Raw genomic sequence first — 24,331 nt, 5'->3', positions numbered from 1 at the left:
TTGAAGCATTGCGAAGAGCTGCTGGCAAAACACACAAAAGTGCTGTTTGAATGAATGCTTACGAGCCTGCTGGTGCCTACCATCGCTCAGTCAGACTGCTCTATCAAATCATAACATAATAACACACAGAAATACGAGCCTCAGGGGCCTGTTGCACAAAAGTAGAATTAAGACATCCGGGATAAATGACTCAGCTGAGCTCAATGAAGCCAAAACATGTGCGTCCAGGCTTAATTGGTTGCACAAAGACCAAGCCAGGATGAGCAGACACGGATTCATTAAGCCAGGTGAAACCAATCCTGGATAGGTGCGCGCTCACGGCTCACTCAAATAGACCCCGCCACAGATCACAGATTAACTGATTTACCATGGCAACTAGAGCCGCGTACTTTTCCCCGTCGGAAGCACAAATCCTCATGGAGGCATACGAGGAGGTAAAAGATATAATTAAGAAGAAAGGCAACACCGCCACAGTGATAAAGCAAAGAGAAAAAGCGTGGCAAAGTATTGCAGACCGCCTGAATGCGTAAGTAGTGCACAATTACACACTCACCGCTCCGCTGAAACATCACAATTACAATTCAAATATTTAATTCACATCTCCAAAAATGCAGTTGTACTGTAATTATGAAACGGTTAATTTTTTTTATTGAAATGCGCTGCAGATATGAGTGAAATTGTGTAAAGTAACTCCATCACACTGTATAAAGCTATGATAAAATTTTTGATATTTTTACTGAAAACAAGACAAAAATACCAAGTAATTTTTTGCAGTGTGACTCCATTAAGTGTGTGTGTGTGTGTGTGTGTGTGTGTGTGTGTGTGTGTGTGTAGATTAAACATGAACGGGCCAAAACGGACATGGCAGCAGGTCAAAATCAAATACAAGAACATTCTGCAGAATGGTATGGTCCCTGACTAATATTTAACAAAGCACAAGCATATATTGTACCCAGAAGGTGCCTGCTCACACATTGTCTGTACTGTTTTAGCAGTGAAAAAGAATACCCACAGACAAGGCACGGGTGGTGGGTCACCAAAGGCTGACCTTACCCCAGCAGAGGACATGGCCTTGGAGCTAAATAAAGGCAGGCCCGTCTTAGAGGGGATCCCTGGGGGGAAAGAGACGAGCATAGGTTCCTCCCAAGATGCCACCCGCTTCATTCAAGGTATGTCCTTCCATCTCTACATGGGATACAACCACATTCATATTGAATCAATTTGGACTGTCTGACTTTGGTTTACCTATTGCCTTGCAGTGTCTGGCAGCACTGTGTTCCTGTTAGAGCCACCAGCACAAGCACCAGACGATGCTGATCCAGTGAGTACTCCATCAAAGGCATACTGTAGGCCTGGCATGTCTTGTCTACTAGCTTCAATATGAATCCGATTAAATGTGATAGGGTGAAGGCCCCAGTGCAGCAGCAACAGCACATGATGGAGACGATGATGAGGAGGAGACCATCTCTCTGGATTCCAGAAGGCATGAGGTATCATGTGAAAGTACTATTTACTCTACAATGGTGAGGAGTCCTCATCAAAATCAAAAAATCTAATTTCTTTTACAGGACCCAGATGCTATACAGTGGGAAAACCAGCCTGGCAACATAGTGCGTATTAATAAAAGGACACCACATCCTGCCAAATTCCAGCTGCGCTAATTGTATTGTGTTCACAGAGCTCACAAGCTATCAGAAAGTTGTATGGCAACCACCTCCGGTGCCAAATAGAACTGGCAGACATAGACATTCAGTACAAGAAGAAAAAGATGGAAAATCTTGCACTGGAGTTCGAAATAAAAAAGAGGACAATTAGGAAACTGGACCTTGAAATAAAAAAACTTGAGAGGGAGGTGAGATATGCCTTCAATGTACACTGTATGCTAACTGTAACACAAATGTATTAATCATTATTTTTCTTTCCTCCCCCAGCTCCAAGAAGATGACACAGCTCAAAATAAAAATTAGGTATATTCTCGTAAAGTCAAGTGAGCCATGACATATGAGCTCTTATTGTGAGCACACAGGACGGTGGCATCTTTCTAAGGTTTTTTTTATTTTCCCAGCAATCAGTACAACCAAGTCATCGTTATAAGGCATCGCCCTCTTTTGCCCACCCCCCCCAGCACCAGGTGTGGCCACTAGCCTATATGAAGGCCCAAAATTGTGTGTTCCTTTCTGCTCTGACAATGGCATGCCCATTCGTGCGAGATGTGGTGGATGAAGAAGCACTTGTGCTGAGGAGAGCCTTCAGGTGAGAAAGGGTCTTCAGGGACCGGTTGGACCCACTGGCCTTCCCTGATGACCATCTATATGAAAGATACAGGTTTTCTGCAGATGGCATCAGGTATCTATGCAGACTACTGGGTCCCAGGATTAAGCACCGCACTGCACGGAGCCATGCACTGAGTGTGGAGCAAATGGTTTGTGTGGCCTTGCGCTTTTTTGCTAGTGGAGCCTTCCTGTACTCAGTGGGGGATGCAGAACAGCTGAACAAGGCCACAATTTGCCGCACAATAAGGAGTGTGTGTCTGGCTATCAAAGCATTAGCAGATGTCTTCATCTCCTTCCCTGGCCACAGAAGACTCTGTGACATCAAAGAGGAGTTCTATAGGATTGCAGGTAAGAGGATCTACAAATTACAGGACAACTGTTAACGCATAGTAGGATACTCATTACTTTGTGTGACAGGTTTCCCCAATGTCATTGGTGCAGTGGACTGCACACACATAAGGATAAAAGCCCCCTCCGGTGCCCATGAGGCCGATTTTGTGAATAGGAAATCCTTTCACAGCATTAATGTTCAGGTGAACATAACTTTTTGATATTGTCCATTGACGAACACTCTGCATTGCCAGTGATGTGCATTGATTGGTGTAATATTCCTCATCTTATGATTTCAGATGGTCTGCAATGCTGACTGTGTGATCAGCAATGTTGTGGCAAAATGGCCTGGCTCAGTCCATGACTCCAGAATCTTTCGGGCCTCTGAAATCTATCAGTGCCTATCACAAGGTAAGCCACACAACCCCTATTTATAACCATCATGGCTGTGTCAAGAATATCACTGTGTTTATGAGGTAGTAATGATGAGATTTTGTGTTGACAGGTGAATTCTCTGGTGTGTTGCTGGGAGACAGGGGGTATGGCTGCCAGCCTTTTCTCCTGACACCTTTCACAGACCCCCAGGAAGCACAGCAGGCCTACAACCATGCCCATGCCAGGACCAGGGCCAGAGTTGAAATGACCTTTGGCCTCCTGAAGGCACGCTTTCACTGCCTTCACAAATTAAGGGTCAGCCCTGTTAGGGCATGTGATATTACTGTGGCTTGTGCTGTCCTTCACAATGTGGCCTGCCTGAGGAAGGAGAGGGCCCCCAGAGTGCCACCAGCCATGGACTGGGACAATCCGGCAATCTTCCCTGATGACGACAGTGGTCGGCTGCTGAGGGACCAATATGTGTTGAATTATTTTAGTTAGTATGTGTGCTTTCAATTTTGGTTAAATATGTCCTGCGGTGGCAGAGGAATTTGGGTTTTTTTGGGTTCGTTTTTTGACGAATTTGGCCTCTTATGATGTTTGTGCGGTATACTGTGTGTAATACAAGGCTGCAGGGAGGCTACTGCATCCATTCATTTGTCTGTTCAGTTGATGTGTATGGATTTGTCCTGCATTTATTTTAGTGTGCAGACATGCAGGGTGTGTTATACACATTCAAAGGTCTGTATATGTATCATTTTGTATAATATGCTTAGATTCTGTGCTTTCCATCTTGTAGAGTCACTGTGACTTCAGTTTTGAAAGGAGCTGATGGTTTACCTGCTTTGTTTTGTCTTTATTCAATAAAGGAACATAATGTTACACATTGTGTTTTTATATTCATATGGAATGTGTATTTGTTTATATGACAGAGTACTAGGGCCACACTGAAGAAAAAAGATAAAGTCATAAATTTATGAGGCTGGTTCTTTCTGCAGAAAAGCTACATATTGTTTTTACAGTTTTGATACTTATGACAATGTGATACTTAATATTCTGGCACATCAGCATGTCTTTGTTTATGAAACCATACTGAAGTACAATTTCACGAAATGCCCCACATCTGTCATTTTAACAACTGTCCTCCTTTAAAACAACTGGTTACAATATTATGACTTGTGTTTTTTTCCCCTCTGTGGCCCTAATATTCTAGCATTTTATATATAGCCTTATAGTCTATGGGAAACTGTAAATTATCTAATGATAGCAACATCATCTAAAAATCATTTTTTATCCAAAATCATTGAAATTAATGATCACAAACGTTTAAATAACAGTGGGTCTAGTTATATGTGATAACAATGTATAGTGAGCAGTGAAATAACTATTGGTTTCCATTTGTGGTGACTGCTGACTGACATTAGGGATGAGATTAAATAGATCCTGGAATTTAGCCTGGTCTGGAGCAGGCTAGCTCCACAGAATAAATCTCCATGGTAATTTATACCATAACATATCCTCCTGCCCCCTATCCATCTTTAGTGCAACCGGATTACGGATCAATTGAGCCAGGATCACCAAGATATCCTGGCTTAATCCCTTATCCTAGTTTTGTGCAACAGGCCCCAGGTCATTAATATGGTCGAATCCGGAAACTATCATTTCGAAAACAAATACGGAACCGTTTCGTATTTTATCTAAACGGGTGGAATCCCTATGTGTAAATATTGCTGTTACATTGCACAACCTTCAATGTTATGTCATAATTACGTACAATTCTGGCAAATTAGTTCGCAATGAGCCAGGCGGCCCAAACTGTTGCATATACCCTGACTCTGCGTACAATGAACGCAAGAGAAGTGACACAATTTCACCTGGTTAATATTGCCTGCTAACCTTTATTTTAGCTAAATATGCAGGTTTAAAAATATATACTTCTGTGTATTGATTTTAAGAAAGGCATTGATGTTTATGGTTAGGTACACGGAGCAACGACAGTCCTTTTTCGCAACAGCGCACCGCAATGATTATATGCAACGCAGGACACGCTAGATAAACTAGTAATATCATCAACCATGTGTAGTTATAACTAGTGATTATGATTGATTGATTGTTTTTTATATGATAAGTTTAATGCTAGCTAGTTGCAAGATTGAATCACTGAGCTGACAAGGTAAAAATCTGTCATTCTGCCCCTGAACAAGGCAGTTAACCCACCGTTCCTAGGCCGTCATTGAAAATAAGAATGTGTTCTTAACTGACTTGCCTCGGTAAATAAAGTTGTCAAAAAAAATTGAAAAGGGCAAAATCGGCGCCCAAAAATACAGATTTCCGATTGTTATGAAAACTTGAAAATCGGCCCTAATTAAATCGGCCATTCCGATTAATCGGTCGACCTCTAGCCTCTATCCATGACTGCCCCCTTGCATGTCTCCCTGCCTGCCTTTCCCCTGGTCTCTCTCCCTGCCTGCAGCATGTCAGTCTGTCCCTCAGCTTCACACAGTCAGTCACTCTATGCTTTGCTTATGGCACGACACCTCTCTGTCCGTCTAACCTCAGCTGCTACCCCAAATATACTTTTCCCCCTTGACTCCATCTGGCTGTTAGTGTTGTTTTGAACTACACACAGAGTGAGGGTGGAGGGCCACAGCACAGAGGGAAGGTGGAGGGCCACAGCACAGAGGGAAGGTGGAGGGCCACAGCACAGAGGGAAGGTGGAGGGCACAAACATAGCACCTCATATAGGGCTGCTGCTACATGACTGAGCTCTCACACCAGCACAAGGGAACCAGAGGGAGAGGGGAATGGGAGGAAGAAAAGAAAGAAGATAAGTGGGAACTGAACTTCCTGTGGGAGCGTTGGTAAGGTATCGCAGCAAAAGGATTGGTAGAGGAGAGAAAAGACAGGGAGAGGAAGAGAATATAAGTACGCACACGACTTAGAGAAAGGCGGAGAGAGCGAGCGTCCAGGCTCCAGTTGTTATGGCGACAGAAACAGTGCAGAGCAGGTGGCATAGGTGACAGTCTGTGACCATTATCCGAGGGAGAGGAAATAGGGAGGGAGGTAGAACGAGCACCAAAGAAACTTCAGAGCCCAGATGAATATGTCCATTTAAGTCGCAAATGTTCTTATGCATTAAGCTTCCTGTGTGTGTAGTGCTCCATCTTCCATGGCCTCTGTCAGACAAGTTGTCGCAGATAGATTCTGTATCAACAGCACATGTTGGACTGCTTGGTTGTGGTGTACTAAGGATGGCATGGCTGTGACGGTCTTGAAATTTGAGCTTACCGTAATTGGTCAGACCAATGTACACGGTCATTGTTCTGGGGAATTGGCGCATACTTCCCTATTACCTTTACACTGTTATTATCAGTAGCATTTCTTTACTATCATTCAAGTTATTACCTCTAAATATTAGTCTAGTACACAATCTAAGAAATGTCAGATTGGAGAGGATTGTCACATTAGGTTATCAAACTAAGAAATGTCACTATCGTATTACACTCCATTACTGGTTTTACCTTTTCTTTCCCTTTTAATTTATTGGTTGTATTGTTTCATGCATCCGTTTGTTTAAAAGGATGTTACTGTTGTCTTACGCCTATGAAATAAAAGGGGAGATCACAATTCTTTGCACTCGTGTTTACATGGATTTGCTTCTTAAAAAAAACCTATTTGAAACAAGTCAATGCACTTTGTTATTATTATACTGAACAAAAACAACATGCAACAATTTGAAAGACTTTACTGAGGGACAGATCATAAAAGGAAATCAGACAATTTAAATAAATCAATTAGACCCTAATCTATGGATTTCAATTGAGTGGCAATACAGAAAAGCATCCGTTGGTCAGATACCTAAAAAATAAAAAGTAGGTGTGTGGAGTAACCAGTCAATATCTGGTGTGACCACCATTTGGCTCATGCAGTGCGACATCTCCTTTGCATAGAGTTGATCAAGCTGTTGATTGTGGCCTGTGGAACGTTGTCCCACTCCTCTTCAATGGCTGTGTGAAGTTACTGGATATTGGCGGGAACTGGAACATGCTGCCACAAGTTGATCCAGAGCATCCCAAACATGCTTAATGGGTGAGATGTCTGGTGAGTATGCAGGACATGGAAGAACTGCGACATTTTCAGCTTCCAGGAATTGTGTAGAGATCCTTGAGACATGGGGCTGTGCATTATCATGCTGAAACATGAGGTGATGGAGGCAGATGAATGGTGTGACAAATGGGCCTCAGGATCTCGTCACGGTATCCATGTGCATTCAAATTGTCATCGATAAAATGCGATTGTGTTCGTTGTCCGTAGCTTATGTCTGCCTATACCATAACCCCACCGCCACCATGGGGCTCTCTGTTCACAACCTTGACATCAACAAACACTTGCTCACACGACGCCATACACGTGGTCTGCGGTTGAGGTTGGATGTACTGCCAAATTCTCTAAATCAACATTGGAGGTGGTTATGGTAAAGAAATTAACATTGAATTATCTGGCAACAGCTCTGGTGGACATTCCTGCAGTCATCATGACAATTCAACGCTCTCTCAAAACTTGAGACTCCTGTGGCATTGTGTTCTGTGACAAAACTGCACATTTTAAAGTGGCCATTCATTGTCCAGCACAAGGTGCACCTGTGTAATGATCAAGCTGTTTAATCATCATCATCTTGATATGCCACACCTTTAAGGTGGATGGATTATATTGACAAAAGGCTTAAATGCTCACTTACAGGGACGTAAACAAGTTTGTGCACAAGTTGAGAGAATAAAGCTTTTTGTGCGTATGGAACACTTCTCTGATTTCAGCTCATGTAACCATCACTTCACATGTTTGCTTTTATATTTTTGTTCATGTATATACAGTTGAAGTCGGAAGTTTACATACACTTAGTTTGGCGTCATTAAAACTCTGTTTTCAACCACTCCACAAATGTATTGTTAACAAACTATAGTTTTGGCAAGTCGGTTAGGACATCTACTTTGTGCATGACACAATACATTTTTCCAACAATTGTTTACAGACAGATTATTTCACTTGTAATTCACTGTCTCACAATTCCAGTGGGTCAGATGTTTACATACACTAAGTTGACTGTGTCTTTAAACAGCTTGGATAATTCCAGAAAATGATGTCATGGCTTAAGAAGCTTCTGATAGGCTAATTGACATAATTTGAGTCAATTGGAGGTGTACCTGTGGATGCATTTCAAGGCCTACCTTCAAACCCAGTGCCTCTTTGCTTGACATCATGGGAAAATAAAAAGAAATCAGCCAAGACCTCTGAACATTTTTTGTAGACCTCCACAAGTCTGGTTCATCCTTGGGAGCAATTTCCAAATGCCTGAAGAGCTCACATTTATCTGTACAAACAATAGTACGCAAGTATAAACACCATGGGACCATCATAACACTCAAGGAGACGCATTCTGTCTCCTAGAGATGAACGTACTTTGGTGCGAAAAGTGCAAATCAATCCCAGAACAACAGCGAAGGACCTTGTGAAGATACTTTTGTACCCGTTTCCACAAGCATCTATATCCACAGTAAAACGAGTCCTATATAGACATAACCTGAAAGGCCGCTCAGCAAGGAAGAAGCCACTGCTCCAATACCGCCATAAAAAAGCCAGACTATGGTTTGCAACTGCACATGGGGACAAAGATTGTACTTTTTGGAGAAATGTCCTCTTGTCTGATGAAACAAAAATAGAACTGTTGGGCCATAATGACCATCGTTATGTTTGGAGGAAAAAGGGGGAGGCTTGCAAGCCAAAGAACACCATCCCACCCATGACACACGGGGGTGGGAGCATCATGTTGTGGGGGTGCTTTGCTTCAGGAGGGACTGGTGCACTTCACAAAATAGATGGCATCACGAGGTAGGAAAATTATGTGGATATATTGAAGCAACATCTCAAGACATCAGTCAGAAAGTTAGAGCTTGGTCGCAAATGGGTCTTCCAAATGGACAATGACCCCAAGCATACTTCCAAAGTTGTGGCAAAATGGCTTAAGGACAACAAAGTCAAGGTATTGGAGTGGCCATCACAAAGCCCTGACCTCAATCCCATAGAAAATTTGTGAGCAGAACTGAACAAGCATGTGCGCGCAAGGAGGCCTACAAACCTGACTCAGTTACACCAGCTCTGTCAGGGGGAATGGGCCAAAATTCACCCAACTTATTGTGGGAAGCTTGTGGAAGGCTACCCGAAACGTTTGACCCAAGTAAAACAATTTAAAGGCAATGCTACCAAATACTAATTGAGTGTATGTAAACTTCTGACCCACTGGGAATGTGATGAAATAAATAAAAGCTGAAATAAATAATTCTCTTCTATTATTCTGACATTTCACATTCTGAAAATAAAGTGGTGATCCTAACTGACCTAAAACAGGGAATTGTTACTAGGATTAAACGTAGGGAATGGTGAAAAACTGAGTTTAAATGTGTTTGTAAACATCCAATTTCAACTGTATACTGTCGGCATGCGTGTCGGCGTGTGTGAGAAAAAGTAGGCAGGAGTGTGAGCGAGTGCGTAAGGTCTGACACTGAGTAGAGTCAACGTACACTAGCTAGCCTACATGTCAAGGGGCAATCCATTTTCCTCACTGTGAACCAAATATTTCTATTAGAAAACATGACAAAAAGAACAGAGAACACAGATTCAGGCTCAAACTATTATTAATTCCCACAACAAAATCTAACTGATGCCTAACAATGTAGCTGCGCGCATGTGTGCTGCAAGGATGCAGTGGCGGTGCTATGGGGCTGAACGAGGCATAGCTGCACAGACCAAGAGAAGGGGAGGGGTAGAGGGCAGTCTTTCATAACGCGCTTGTGTAACATATTCACACAGACGTTTTTGGGTGTCACCACAACCCAGCAAGCAGCGCCGAGGCTGGGAGAGGTAAAAAACAAACCCCTTTACCTCATCCTCTTCATATCCCCTTCCCCTCATCCTACTCAACCATCTCTTTTCTTTTTTCTTCCACGTTCAACAGCCGACCTCTCTTGAAGAGGAACAGAGTTTAGACAGGATTCATCTATGCTACCAAAGACTACCCTGAATAAACTGTGCAAATGCTGTTAGACAATCAGAAAGGGGAACCAACACAACTGAGGAGATAAGACTGTATTAAAACAACTTGTCAAAATCAGTTCAATATCACTCATGTTTACCTGCAACTCCTCAATTACAGATAATTTTCCTCCCATCAAGGAGGAATAAGCATCATAGTTAACCCTGTCCATGCTGGACATAATACCATGAAACTGTCATATCAGCTCTAGTGATAGCATTTCTTTAGACAACATTAATCTCTCTGTGTGTGTCAGTCTTATTTCAGTTTCCACCTACCAGCGAAGTCTTCTTCATCATCTCCGTTGTTCTCATCCTTCTCCACCTCCTCTTCTTCCAGCTCATCCTCCTCTTCTTCACTGTTGAGGAGGTGGGGCTCCATGTCTCTTCCTGAGATCCCCTTGTCAGACATGGTGTCCCTCTGTCACCCGGAGGCATTACCTAGGCATCCTCACCACACACAGGTCACCTGCAACACACACTTCTTATTTCAACACTGCTTTGGCATAAAATGCAGCCTACACAGTTGTCTTTGTTCTGTCGTACAGTGCAAATAAAAATAACAATTGAATGAATTAACACTTTACTGTTAACTTAACCTTGCAGAGGGATAACTGAAAACACACAGAATTGCTCAAAGCCCTGTAACAACACCCATACAACATGGACTTCATCTTCACACATGTCAACAACCACACCTTCCCATCCTTAATGTTTCCAAGACAGTGTGGTTCCCAAACTGTGGGGCGCATACCCTAGAGGCATTATTTATTGGATTATTTCACCTTTATTTAACCAGGTAGTCCAGTTGAGAACAAGTTCTCATTTACAACTGCGACCTGGCCAAGATAAAGCAAAGCAGTGCGACACAAACAGAAGAGTTACACATGGGATAAACAAACGTACAGTCAATAACACAATAGAAAAGTCTATATAGAGTGTGTGCAAATGTAGTAAGAGTAGTGAGGTAAGGCAATAAAATAGGTCATAGTGGCGAAATAATTACAATTAGCAATTAAACACTGGAGTGATAGATGTGCAGAAGATGAATGTGCAAGTAGAGATACTGGGATGATCTCCAATGATGGAAGGGAGCCCAAGTGAAAAGTTTGGGAACCACTGATGTAGAGCACACACACACACACGTCCTCCAACACCAAGGCCGTGTTCTGCCACACTGCTCGTCTCCCCACACTGCCCCCTCAGCAGTGTGAGTCCCAGCCAGCCAGGATGGTGTTGTGGTGCTGCTGAATATTGCTTTATTAGGCTGTTGATTAACTTTATGTGAGTGTATGCACATGTGTGTGCCTAGCCTATATGTTATTGTTCGAGTAAAAAGGATCTTTATTCTACATTATAGCCTATTCAGCAATAAGGAAGGAGGCATTCAAGATTGAGAACAATTCTGAAGTCATGAGACTCTCTTCACCTACCTAGCTTAGCCTTATGTTATGGAATATGCAGTCTTGCGCTACCTCTTCTCCAACACTTTGTTTTTGCATTATTTAAACCAAATTGAACATGTTTCATTATTTGAGGCTAAATTGTTTTTATTGATGTATTATATTAAAATAAGTGTTCATTCAGTATTGTTGTAATTGTCATTATTACAAATAAAACACTTTCTTTTATTTTTTTTAATTGGCCGATTAAATCGGTATCAGCTTTTTTGGTCCTCCAATAAATCGGTATTGGTGTTGAAAAATCATAAAATCGGTCGACCTCTACCCTATAATGCCAAAGCGATGTATAAAAATAAAAAAACAGAAATACCTTGACATAAGCATTCAGACCCTTTGCAATGAGACTCAAAATTGAGCTCAGGTGCATCTTGGTTACCATTAATCATCCTTCCCACAACCTCATTGGAGTCAACCTGTGGTAAATTCAATTGATTGGAAATGATTTGGAAAGGAACACCTGTCTATATAAGGTCCCACAGTTGTCAGTGCATGTCAGAGCAAAAACCAAGCAATGAGGTTGAAGGAATTGTCTGAGCTCCAAGACAGGAACGTGTCGAGGAATGGTAGCAAAAAAATCCTGCAGCATTGAAGGTCCCCAAGAACACAGTGGCCTCAATCATTCTTAAATGGAAGAAGTTTGGAACCACCAAGACTCTTCCTCGAGCTGCCCGCCCGGCCAAACTGAGCAATCAGGGGGAGAAGGGCCTTCGTCAGGGAGGTAACCAAGAACCCAACGGTCACTCTGACAGAGTTCCAAAGTTCCTCTGTGGAGATGGGAGAACCTTCCAGAAGGACAACCATCTCTGCAGCACTCCACCAATCAAGCATTTATGGTAGAGTGGCCAGACGGAAAAAAACACATGACAGCCCGCTTGGAGTTTGCCAAAAGGCACCTAAAGTCTCCCAGAACATGAGAAACATCTCTGGAGAGACCTGAAAATAGCTGTGCAGGAACTCTCCCCATCCAACCTGACAGAGCTTGAGTGGATCTGCAGAGAAGAATGGGAGAAACTCCCCAAATGACAGACAATTTATTTGAGCTACGCGCTTCAGCACTCGGCAGTCCCGTTCTGTTGTTGACTAGGGCAGCTCTAGCAGGGCAGAAATCTGACGAATTGACTGGTTGGAAAGGTGGCATCCTATGACGGTGCCACGTTGAAAGTCACTGAGCTCTTCAGTAAGGCCATTCTACTGCCAATGTTTGTCTATGGATATTGCATAGCTGTGTGCTCTATTTTATTCACCTTTCAGCAACGGGTGTGGCTGAAATAAACAAATACACTAATTTGAAGGGGTGTCCACATACACAGTATATTTTGTCAATGTCATGATTCCTCTTGTTCATCAAGAAAGGAGTGACTTCAGCTTTCAGTAAAATATTTATATATATATAAAAAATGATGTCCTACTTGTAAAGCCCTACACATTAAGTCTCTGGTAACTGGGTTTGTAAAGAGCCTAAAAAATGTTTTTCACTTGGGACTTACATATTGGAAAAACTATAAAATCACCCCTTGTGATGCAATGAAGCTTACATAAGTGGGACGCGGAGAGAGGCCGATCTGGAAGTAGACTATACCACAAGGCTAACATTTAGAACACACCGTTTACTTGCAGGAGCAGACCTACAGACTAGGGCTGACCCCAATTATTAGACTGGTTGATTGTTTTAGTTGAGCAGATGTGTGCAATTAATAATGCGCAAAGACACCCGTCTTATTCTTGCCCATCTCAGTGAACTAATCCATTGTGGAAGCCGCGGGGATGACACAGTCCAAGAAGGGGAGTGTGGCTGCACAATGCACGTCTCTCTCCAGAATATGCTCTCTCCCGCCAATATGTGCACATTCATGGTTTCATAACTTCATTGTGTGAATTATTCACGTTCGATTGTTAGGGCATATCAATTCCCCATTACATATCACCAGTAGTACATTTACCATTTGTTCGGTTCAGGTAATGTCTGAGAATATATTCCATATATTATAATGCCATGCCAGTGGACACGTTATTTGCAGAGCGCACAACCTATACTACACTTTTGAGAAACAAGTTTGGTTTATAGAATTCCATTTACCAGTTTTGTAATTGTCTTTTGTTTGGAGCGCTCCTGTCAATGTTGAGTAAGTACGTGCACGCATAGTAGTAGGCCAATAGGCTTCCTTGCCTGCATGCAAATGTAGTCATATAAATGCGCCCATTTGGAGATCTGATAGTATTTCTGATTGGCCTAACACACCACCACTAATGACCTAAGGAGCTTCTCAAAGTAATGTTTTTCTTCACCTCAAATAGCAAGCAAACAAAGTCCGTTTTTATATCCATTGAGAATGACAATATTTCCTCAATGTATTTGAAAAATCTTTCCAACTCTCTCTCTTTTTCGATAACCACTCAGAGTGAAAGGGAAAAATGTCATGCTCTAATTCAGTGGAAATGTCATAAAATAGGCTTCTTATCAGTGCTGGACTTGGACTGAAATAAGTTCAGGTACTCATTTTGGGTGCTGGTACTGTTTATATGTAGGTGCAGGAGCTCCACAATACTTTTGAGTTAATATTCTATAAGAGGAACAGGAGCTCAAACAGTAGAACATTTGAGGTGAGGTGAGATCCTGAACAAGTCAAGCATTGCTTCTTATACCTTGCACAAATAGCCTACAGCTGTGCCCAGAATATTTTATAAAATGTTGCAAGTTTGCTGGTGCAAGCATTGGCCACACCCAAGTTAATAGTTGATACAATGTTTAAAGTTCGATGCAAACAGGCCAGGTGTGGAAAATGTGATTTATAGCATATTAATTATCAGGATATTTTCTACCTGCAGGCTGCAATGTTATTATTTGTTGGCTTTATGTAGGCTATTTTTACATAGTTGGCAACCGAAGTTACTTTTTAGGTTTGTAAAATGTTCATTTAGATAGAATTTTGATGAACCACATTACAATGACTGAGCTATGAAGACAAATTAAATGAAACATTCATGAAAATGTGAATCTGAAAATCATAACTGGCATGCAGATTGGTAAAAATGGTAAGATAAGTTGGCATTCCACATGAGAAATGTTGCAGACTCCTCATGTTGCCTTTTAACTTCAGGAGAGTTGGGTCAGGTTAAGTTAAGTTTTTTCCCCTTCTGGTTATCTAGATCTCTGGCACCCTGGAGGCATCAAACCGTAAGCTTAAAGCCTCAGACAAGCTCAATGCATATAGTTGATTTTATTAAAACACATAGGTTGTGTCTATATATGGAAAAATACACATTTAAACATGTTGAGCCATCGATTGGTCGAAAGAGCAGGTGACTTTTGGTCGACAGTTATTTTTTTTGTCAGGGACAACCCTATATACTAGATAATATATGCATGAAATTAGTTTAGATTTAGAATGGACCCTTAACATACACCCGTCTCCAAACAGGGGCAGCAGAAAACAAAACATGCCATCTTTTCACTTAAATGGCGAATGGAGGACGCATTTCCCAGTGGTTTATTTTCATGCCAGCCAGGTAGGCTATACTCCTGTTGTAAATTTAAGGATTAATGTGATTAATATTAGGAGAGAATAAATAGTCGGCCTAGCCTATAGAAAGATGATGGGATCCTCCTCTATATGCATAGCCTATAGAAATGTTGTGCAACATGAGCTCATGGGCTCTCATTAAGTGTTTAATTAGATATTCGATTACATTTGCATTGATGTCAGAGTGATTAGAGGGACTATAGAGTGCTGAGTACCAGGCAGTTAGCAACTTTGCTAGGCTACTAATGACCAGCAGCAGCAGAGCTTGGAGAAGCCTAATTACCATGAATGTGGAATTTGACTGTCATTATGACTCGTGACCACTGGTGTGGCGGTAATACGGTTACCGTAACAGCCCGAGTAACAACAAAATGTGGAATAAGTCGAGGGGTATGAATACCTTCTGAAGGCATTGTATGCAGAGTGTACAAAACACTAAGAGTGTGAAAAACCCAGCAGCGTTGCAGTTCTTGATTCAGACCGGTGCGCCTGGCACCTACTACCATGCCCTGTTCAAAGGCACTTCAATCTTTTGTCTTGCACATTCACCCTTTGAATGGCACACATATACAATCCATGTCTCAACTGTCTCAAGGCTTAAAAATCCTTTCACCCATCTCCTCCACTTCAGCTACACTGATTGAAGTGGATCTCCTTTATCTCCCGACGTATCACAAGTTAACTGCAGGTATATTTACTTAAAAAGTAGCTACAAATATAACAATTTATTGAAAAACTTCCAACGAGCGAAGGGTCACTGGAGTCAAGGGACACAATAGACCAGAGATATTCAACTCTTAAGGCGTCAGCATGCTTTAGTTCGGCAAGGTGAACAGAATGAGTGTGCTCACATACTCCCTTAAAAAAGAAGTTCGCTTGAAAAACTAGAAAAAAAAGCGTCAATAGTTCTGTTTGTCCATTTTGAGACGCCGAAGTATACACTTCCTCAAAATAGTCTGAATTAATCTGAGATAACTCAAGCAATCTGTCATTAATTTTGTTGCGCAATTTTTCATCTGACTAGAATGCTCGGTGCAGTATTTCTCAAGTGAAAAAATGTGCCTGAGGACAAGTTGTCTCTCGTTGAATCCCTACTGCTGACCAACTCACTGGCAAGAGGCGTAAGACCTTCGCTAATGACTTCGGCTTGCCGGAGAAAAAAAATACAAAAGTGTGGCCGAACAGCCCCCCCCCAAAAAAACCTAGCCGAAGTCCCAAACTAACAAAAACGTCACTAAATGCTGTCATGATATATGCAAACTGTTCTGAACTATTTCAGCTGGGAAGCATGCGAACGCCTTTACCCTAAAAGGTTGAATGCTGGTTTTCTGTTCTACCAGAAAGTTAAATTGAAGCCACCTGGTGCCCCTGATCTAAATCAGTCCCTGATTAGAGGGGAACCTGTGGAACTGGCTTCGAGGTCCAGAGTTGAGTTTGAGGGCAATAGATAGTAGGGCCGGGACAATACCAGTATCGCGATACTCGTTAGTATCATAGCAAGTAAACAAAACACATAGCGGATTTAACTTTTTAGGAAAACAGCCCTAATGTTGGAAACAAACATCTTTATGTTTTCACCCAGTCATATGTATTTATTTTCCAAGCTATAGCACACAATCATTCACATACAGCAGGTTAAAAGACCAATGAGTTTGATCTGTTACGCGTTTTCATTTTTGTAATGGAAAGATATGGCAATACTGGTATCATCCCGGCCCTAATAGACAGGTGTGGACAGGAAAATAAATCTGAAAAAGAGTGGTCTGGGATCGCATATCTACGTGAGGGTTAGTGTGCACAGACAGAGTTTCTGCTCAACAATCACCTGCTAACATCAACAACAGTGGTGCTGTAACCTAGATAAGGACAGACACCCCACCTTCCCTCACCAGACAGACACTGCTTCCTATCCAGTGACCCACACAAACCAAAACTGAGATGTGGGAGCACTGCACACACACACAGTAAATCAAAGAAAATATACATTGTTTTTAAGTTGTGAATGGTTAGGTGTTGGAGGATTTAAAAAGTCTCCCTTAAAACATTGAAATCAGCAGCCTGATAAGTGTCCTAGGGATAGGCTATTATCAGTGATCTTAGCCTCAGCATTTTTCAAACTAATTATTTCAAGACACAAGCAGCCAACAAGCAAAAACAGAGCTCTCATTTAAACAGCCCCGAAACCAAAAAGGTGCTTTTTTGTCACACCACACAATGCCACAGATGTCTCAAGTTGACGGAACGTGCAATTGGCATGATGACTGCAGGAATTTCCACCAGAGCTGTTGCTAGATGATTGAAAGTTAACGTTGGAGGCTTATGGTAGAGAAATTGTTTAGAGAATGTGGCAGTACGTCCAACCGGCATCACAACCGCAGACGACCTGTAATCATGCAAGCCAAGTTATTCCACATCCGGCTTCTTCACCTGTGAGATTGTTGAGACCAGCCACCTGGAACCAGGATTAGTCTGACCAGGCAATGTTTTTACACTCCTCAATTGTCCAGTGTTGGTGATCGCGTGCCCACTGGAAACACTTCTTGTTTTTAGCTGATAGGAGTGGAACCCGGTGTGGTCGTCTACTGCAATAACCCATCCGTGACAAGGACCGGTGAGTTGTGCATTCCGAGATGGCGTTCTGCAAACGAATGTTGTACTCGGCCCCGATGATCATACCATGCTCAAAGTCACTTAGAATGGGCAAAGTGAGTGACCTAACATTCAAACGAACAGTAACTTAATGGCTAGATGCCTGTTTTATATAGCAAGCCACGTGACTCACTGATTTGTTTAACACTTTTTTGGTTACTACATGATTCCGTGTGTTATTTCATAGTTTTGATGTCATCACTTATTCTACAATGTAGAAAATAGTAAAAAGAAAAGAAAAACCCTACAGCCCGGGTAAGATAACAGGCTGTGTCGCAGATGGCTGCGACGGGGAGACCTATGAGGCGACGCACAATTGGTCCAGCGTCCTTGTCCCATCGCACTCTAGCGACTGTGGCAGGCCAGGCGCATGCACGCTGACTTCAGTCGCCAGTTGTACGGTGTTTCCTCCGACACATTGGTGCGGCTGGCTTCCGGGTTAAGCGAGCAGTATATAGCATTTACATAAGTATTCAGACCCTTCACTCAGTACTTTGTTGAAGCACCTTTGGCATCAATTACAGCCTTGAGCCTTCTTTGGTATGACGCTACAAGCTTAACACACCTGTATTTTGGGAATTTCTCCCATTCTCTGCAGATCCTCTCAAGCTCTGTCAGGTTGGATGGAGTGCATCACTGCACAGCTATTTTCAGGTCTCTCCAGAGATGGGTTCAAGTCCGACCTCTGGCTGGGCCACTCAAGGACATTGAGACATGTCCCGAAGCCACTCCTGCGTGGTCTTGGCTGTGTGCTTAGGGTCGTTGTCCTGTTGGAAGGTGAACCGTCACCCCAGTCTGGTCCTGAGGTCCTGAGAGCTCTGGAGCAGGTTTCATCAGACCAGAGAATCTTGTTTCTCATGGTCAGAGTCCTTTAGGTGACTTTTGGCAAACGTCAAGCGGGCTGTCATGTGCATTTTACTGAAGAGTGGCTTCTGTCTGGCCACTCTACCATAAAGGCCTGATTGGTGGAGTGCTGCAGAGATGCTTGTCCTGGAAAGGCTCCCGAGTGGCGCAGCGGTCTAAGGCACTGCATCTCAGTGCATGAGGCATCACTACGGTGCCTGGTTCGAATCCAGGCTGCATCACATCCGGCCGTGAATGGGAGTCCCATAGGGCGGCGCACAATTTTCCCAGCATTGTCCGGGTTTGGCCTGGGTAGGCAGTCATTGTAAATAAGAATTTGTTCTTAACTCACTTGACTAGTTGGGATAATATATATATATTATCCCATCTCCGCAGAGGAACTCTGGAGCTCTGTCAGAGTGACCATTGGGCTCTTGGTCACCTCTCTGACCAAGGCCCTTCTCCCTCTATTGCTCAGTTCGGCAGGGTGGCCAGCTATAGGAAGTATTGGTGGTTCCAAACTTCCATTTCAGAATGACGGAGGCCAATGTGTTTTTGGGCACCTTCAATGCTTCAGGAATTTTTGGGAAGAGGCAGCTCTGTGCCTCGACAAAATCCTGTCTCAGAGCTCTACGGACAATTCATTCAACCTCATGGCTTGATTTTTGTGTATATATAAACTCAGCAAAAAAAAGAAACAGCCCTTCTTCAGGACTGTCTTTCAAAGAATTCGTAATAATCTAAATAACTTCACAGATATTCTTTGTAAAGGGTTTAAACACCATTTCCCATGCTTGTTCAATGAACCATAAACAATTAATGAACATGCACCTGTAGAACGGTCGTTAAGACACTAACATTCAACCTTCGTCTCTCCCGAGCCCGTACGGGAGTTGTAGCGATGAGAAAAGATATTAGCTACTACAACAATTGGATACCACGAAATTGGGGAGAAAAAGGGGTAAAAATTCAAAAAAACAACACACTAACAGCTTACAGTCAGTCGGTAGGTAATTAAGGTCACAGTTATGAAAACTTAGGACACTAAAGAGGCCTTTCTACAGACTCTGAATAACACTAAGAGAAAGATACCCAGGGTCCCTGCTCATCTGCGTGAATGTGCCTTAGACATGCTGCAAGGAGGCATGAGGACTGCAGATGTGGCCAGGGCACTAAATTGCAATGTCCGTACTGTGAGACGCCTAAGACAGCGCTACAGGGAGACAGGACGGACAACTGATCGTCGTCACAGGGGCAGACCACGTGTAACAGCACCTGCACAGGATCGGTACATCCGAACATCACACCTGCGCGGCAGGTACAAGATGGCAACAACAACTGCCTGAGTTACACCAGGAACGCATAATCCCTCCATCAGTGCTCAGACTCACCGCAATAGGCTGAGAGAGGCTGGACTGAGGGCTTGTAGGCCTGCTTTAAGGCAGGTCCCCACCAGACATCACCGGCAACAACATCGCCATTGGGCACAAACCCACCGTCACTGGACCAGACAGGACTGGCAAAAAGTACTCTTCACTGACAAGTTGCGGTTTTGTCTCACCAGGGGTGATGGTCAGATTCGCGTTTATCGTTGAAGGAATGAGCGTTATACCGAGGCCTGTCCTCAGAAGCGGGATCAATTTGGAGGGTCCGTCATGGTCTGGGGTGGTGTGTCACAACATCATCGGACTGAGCGTGTTGTCATTGCAGGCAATCTCAACGCTGTGCGTTACAGGGAAGACATCTTCCTCCCTCATGTGGTACCATTCCTGCAAGCTCATTCTGACATGACCCTTCAGCATGACAATTCCACCAGCCATACTGCCTGTTTTGTGCGTGATTTCCTGCAAGACAGGAATGTCAGTGTTCTGCCATGGCCAGCGAAGAGCCCAGATCTCGATCCCATTGAGCACGCCTGGAACCTGTTGGATTAGAGGGTGAGGGCTAGGGCCATTCCCCCAGAAATGTCTGGGAACTTGCAGGTGCCTTGGTGGAAGAGTGGGGTAACATCACACAGCAATAACTGCCAAATCTGGTGCAGCCCATGAGATGCACTGCGGTACTTAATGCAGCTGGTGGCCGCACCAGATACCGACTGTTACTTTTGATTGGACCCCCCCCCCCCCTTTGTTCAGGGACACATTATCAGTTTGTGTCTCAGTTGTTGAATCTTGTTATGTTCATACAAATATTTACACGTTAAGTTTGCTGAAAATAAACGTAGTTGACAGTGAGAGGACGTTTCTTTTTTTTGCTGAGTTTAGATAGACACACATTCTGCTCGCCTTTTGATTTCTACTTAATAGGCTAGTCCTTTTCAGAGCAAAAATAAATAAATGCCCCTCCACTCAGACTAGTACAGTACAGTATGTACAGGCCATGGGTCCATAAATAATGGAGCCAGCTCATCAGTCATGCATGCATGCATGCATGCATGCATACATACATGCATACATGCATACATGCATACATACATGCATACATACATACATACATGCATACCTCTACACATGTATTTTTTTACACCTGTAACAGGGACGTTACCCACCTGCTGGGTGGGCGAGAGAAAGAAAAGTGCATGAACTTCATGATTAAGAGAAGATGAGGAGACAGGGACAGAGTTCAAAGTTTGGAGAGTTCAAGGCAGGAGAAGGAAAGAAGAGTGCGGCTCCTCATTTCGGGATGGCCGGGAGCGAGGGAGTGCGTAGGAGACATTTGCGCTGTGTCACGACACCCTCCCTCGCCTGCAGGTCTCCCTCTGTGCCTGTTCGCAGGAACAGAGTGAGCAAGCAAAGGAGTGCCAGTAGCAGCCACCCCCAGACCTTCTGAAAGGAGAAGGCCATTTAAAATGTTCCCGATAGATCAAACCTGGAATCTGTATGCTGCTCTGAGACACACCTCACTGAGGTGGCTCAGCAACAATCTCCAGAGAAAAGACAGAGAGAAGACACTCTGAGCACAAAGGTGTACGGTGTTGTGTGGTTAAGACTTTTCAGTATGAGCCAAGGGGATAAAAAGAGACACTAACCACAACGTTAATGGAGTGGTTGATTAAAAGTAAAGAAATTAACTGCTGTAGAAATAATAAATGTCTGCTCAACCATGACAATGGACTCACATGGAACCGATTGCAGATTGAAGACAAATTAGCCAACAAAAAGAAATGTTACAAGAGCAATCTAAAAAGAACAAGGTGTGACAGCTTAAAAAGATTGTTTCATCTTTCCCAAGTGCTCACAGAACAGTTAATGTTGGGTTTGGGACTGGGTAGAGTTCATTGGATACATTATGTAAAGGGAAATTAAGCAAATGTCTTTGAATTCCCTTCAAAAAAAGAACCAGCAGTTAATCCAAGTGACCAGGGCAAAGAGCCTAACCCCTCAGCACAACATACTGTACCTTAGACACCTTTAGGTATTTTTAAAGATGACAAAGTGGAATCTGTGGTAAGTCACAATTCTTATTCCCCAAAAATAAAATGGTACAAATCTTGCAGAGGCAGATATGACTACATATAAAAAAATATTTACAGAAGATAAGAACATGCATGATTTTAGTTATGTCACACCAAAAAACAACAACCAAAACCAAAGTTTGAACTAGCTGACTATGGTGAATTCAGCTCCAACTACATCTACTGTATTTGCCCAAGGTCAATACTTTTTAAAAATGTAAACATTATGAAACGCTTACGCCTACCTTGTACTTATGCTTGTAATCTGTAGTTGCATAGCTTTGTTTGCTGAAATCCATAATTTTTTTATAACACATCAAATACAACCAACTGTTTCCTCATTGTTACTGCAACTCAATTCAATCTCAACAAGGAAAGAGTTGGTAGTATTTGATTAAATATTTAATTTAAAAGTTTGGATTTCAGCAAATAAAGAAAGGCAGACAACTAGAGAGGGCAAATGTACAAGGCAAGCGTTCCTTAAATTTACATTTTTGGAAGTATTGACCTTGGGCGACTAAATGTAGCTGGAGCCGAATTCCACAAAGCCTGGTCAACTCCGTTGATGAAGTTAATCAGAAACGTCCTTCACCATGGAGTTGAGTTTAGTCAGCTAAGGTTGACGTAGGTATACATTTCAGTCAACACTTCAGCAAGCAATGCCACTGAAGTGAATTATTATTTGACTGTTGTAGATTGAATGTTTCATTGTTGTCATTCTATTTCCACTGCTTTGCTGTAAGGCTTATGAAAAAGCACACGTTTCATAACATGCACTCACTGCAATGGCAATGCAGTCTGAGCACCGATGATGTGCACTAGGCTCCCATTGTCCACAGTTGACACACTGGGCAGACGAAACACGACAAATGTTTTAACAATGACATCTCCCACAATTACATTTGGCATGCAAACGAAAAGGTACCCTTACCTTTCGCATTCGCTACGTCAAATTTCTTGAATAATTTGCATTAAATGGTCAATTAATTTGCATTCAATTGTCAATACATTTTCTGTTACATACAGGTTGAGATTTCTTTCATCAGTTTCTTGAGGAGCAACGACGCTGTCGGTCCCCTCCAGGAATACAAAATCAAATTCAAGAGTTCCGGAAACGCACAGCCAAACTCTTAAGAAATTCGGCGAAAATGGGGATCAAATTGATTCAGACACATGATCAGTTTGCGTAATACATTAATATGCAAAAAGTTAAATACGCCGCAAACTAATTATTATGTTGATTCACAAATTTTTTTGCTACACATTGAGCTCAACTGCAATTTAGACAGACAATTAATATCCAATTGCTATACCACCAAAATAAATAAATATGTTAAATTAAGCCTGAATTTCAAAACCATAAAATTAACCCATTTTAGATTGTTGTCCAATTTCTATGGGTTTTCAATTAATGACATGGAAGCTTTTCCAAGTCTACATTTTCTCTCCTCTTACACAGTAACCTAACACATTGATTTCTGAGTTAATTGATCGATGGAATGGTAATTAACAGAGTATTTTGCCCTATATTTCACGCAGCATCTGTAGTAGGCTAGTAGTCTACTGGATTATCTTCAGAAATCAGTCTGCATCACCTCTAAATTCTCTCATTCTCGCGGTGCCCCCTACTGCCCAACTATGTTAAACGCGCCTTGATTTAGTTATGAACCCGCTTTTCACGCACTTCTGGCTCGTCGCAGGGTTTTTCCTTCTTTGTCAATACATATTAACATATTCGTTCGAGAACAAACAAACTCAGAGTTAAGATGTTCATCTCTCGACAGGTAGCCTAGAGGTTAGAGAGGCGAGCCAGGAACCGGAGGGTTGCCAGATTGAATCCCATGTTAGATGGGAAGAATCTGGTGGGAAGTGAGCTGGCAACTGGAGGATTACTGGTGTCAGATTCTAGATGCCGTCGCCTGTTGTTGTGCACTTGAGCAAGGCACTTAACCCACCCACAACAACTCCCCGTGGCAGCCCCCCACACCTCTCCAAAAAAACAGTATATGTAGGCCCGTGTATCTTTCGGAGGGGTTGGGTTAAAACCAGAAGGTATATTTCAGTTGGACCTTGTGGGCAATTGAACAAAAAAGTTATCTTAATCTTAAAAGGTATAAATAGGCCTACTATCGGTAGGCTATAACATGTAACCACAATCTATTGGTCAGTCTATGTCTAAAATACAATTGGTCAGATTTGTTATACCCATTCCCTAATCACAATTTGTTTTGTATTGCCATTGTGATTGGTCCTTGAACCCATGGGAGGCCATTTAGAAATCTATAAAAATCCTCTCAATTTTAGGTAGAAAGAAGATGTCCTACCATTGTTTTCAAC

General features: G+C 42.6%; 1 protein-coding gene across 3 annotated transcripts in view; it reads right to left on the bottom strand.

Moving 5' to 3' along the window:
- The window catches only part of LOC139368713 (helicase ARIP4-like), a 93,676-nt gene that overhangs the window by 69,062 nt on the left and 283 nt on the right, over window positions 1–24,331 (bottom strand). Inside the window, exons 1-2 of one of the 3 annotated variants that reach the window (XM_071107999.1) lie at window positions 23,019–23,124; window positions 10,344–10,533 (exon numbers count right to left, since the gene is read on the bottom strand). In XM_071107999.1, coding sequence (XP_070964100.1) covers window positions 10,344–10,476 — 133 coding nt within the window. In that variant the 5' untranslated portion in view covers window positions 10,477–10,533; window positions 23,019–23,124. Of the gene's footprint in view, window positions 1–10,343; window positions 10,534–22,925; window positions 23,125–24,331 lie in introns of those variants that run through there. The other 2 variants (XM_071107998.1, XM_071107996.1) reach the window with 2 other exon arrangements.

This window comes from Oncorhynchus clarkii, chromosome 16, assembly GCF_045791955.1.
Source record: "Oncorhynchus clarkii lewisi isolate Uvic-CL-2024 chromosome 16, UVic_Ocla_1.0, whole genome shotgun sequence".
Classification (NCBI taxonomy): Eukaryota; Metazoa; Chordata; class Actinopteri; order Salmoniformes; family Salmonidae; genus Oncorhynchus; species Oncorhynchus clarkii.
The sequence above is the reverse complement of the archived record's forward strand: the minus strand, read 5'-3'. Positions and strand labels throughout refer to the sequence as shown.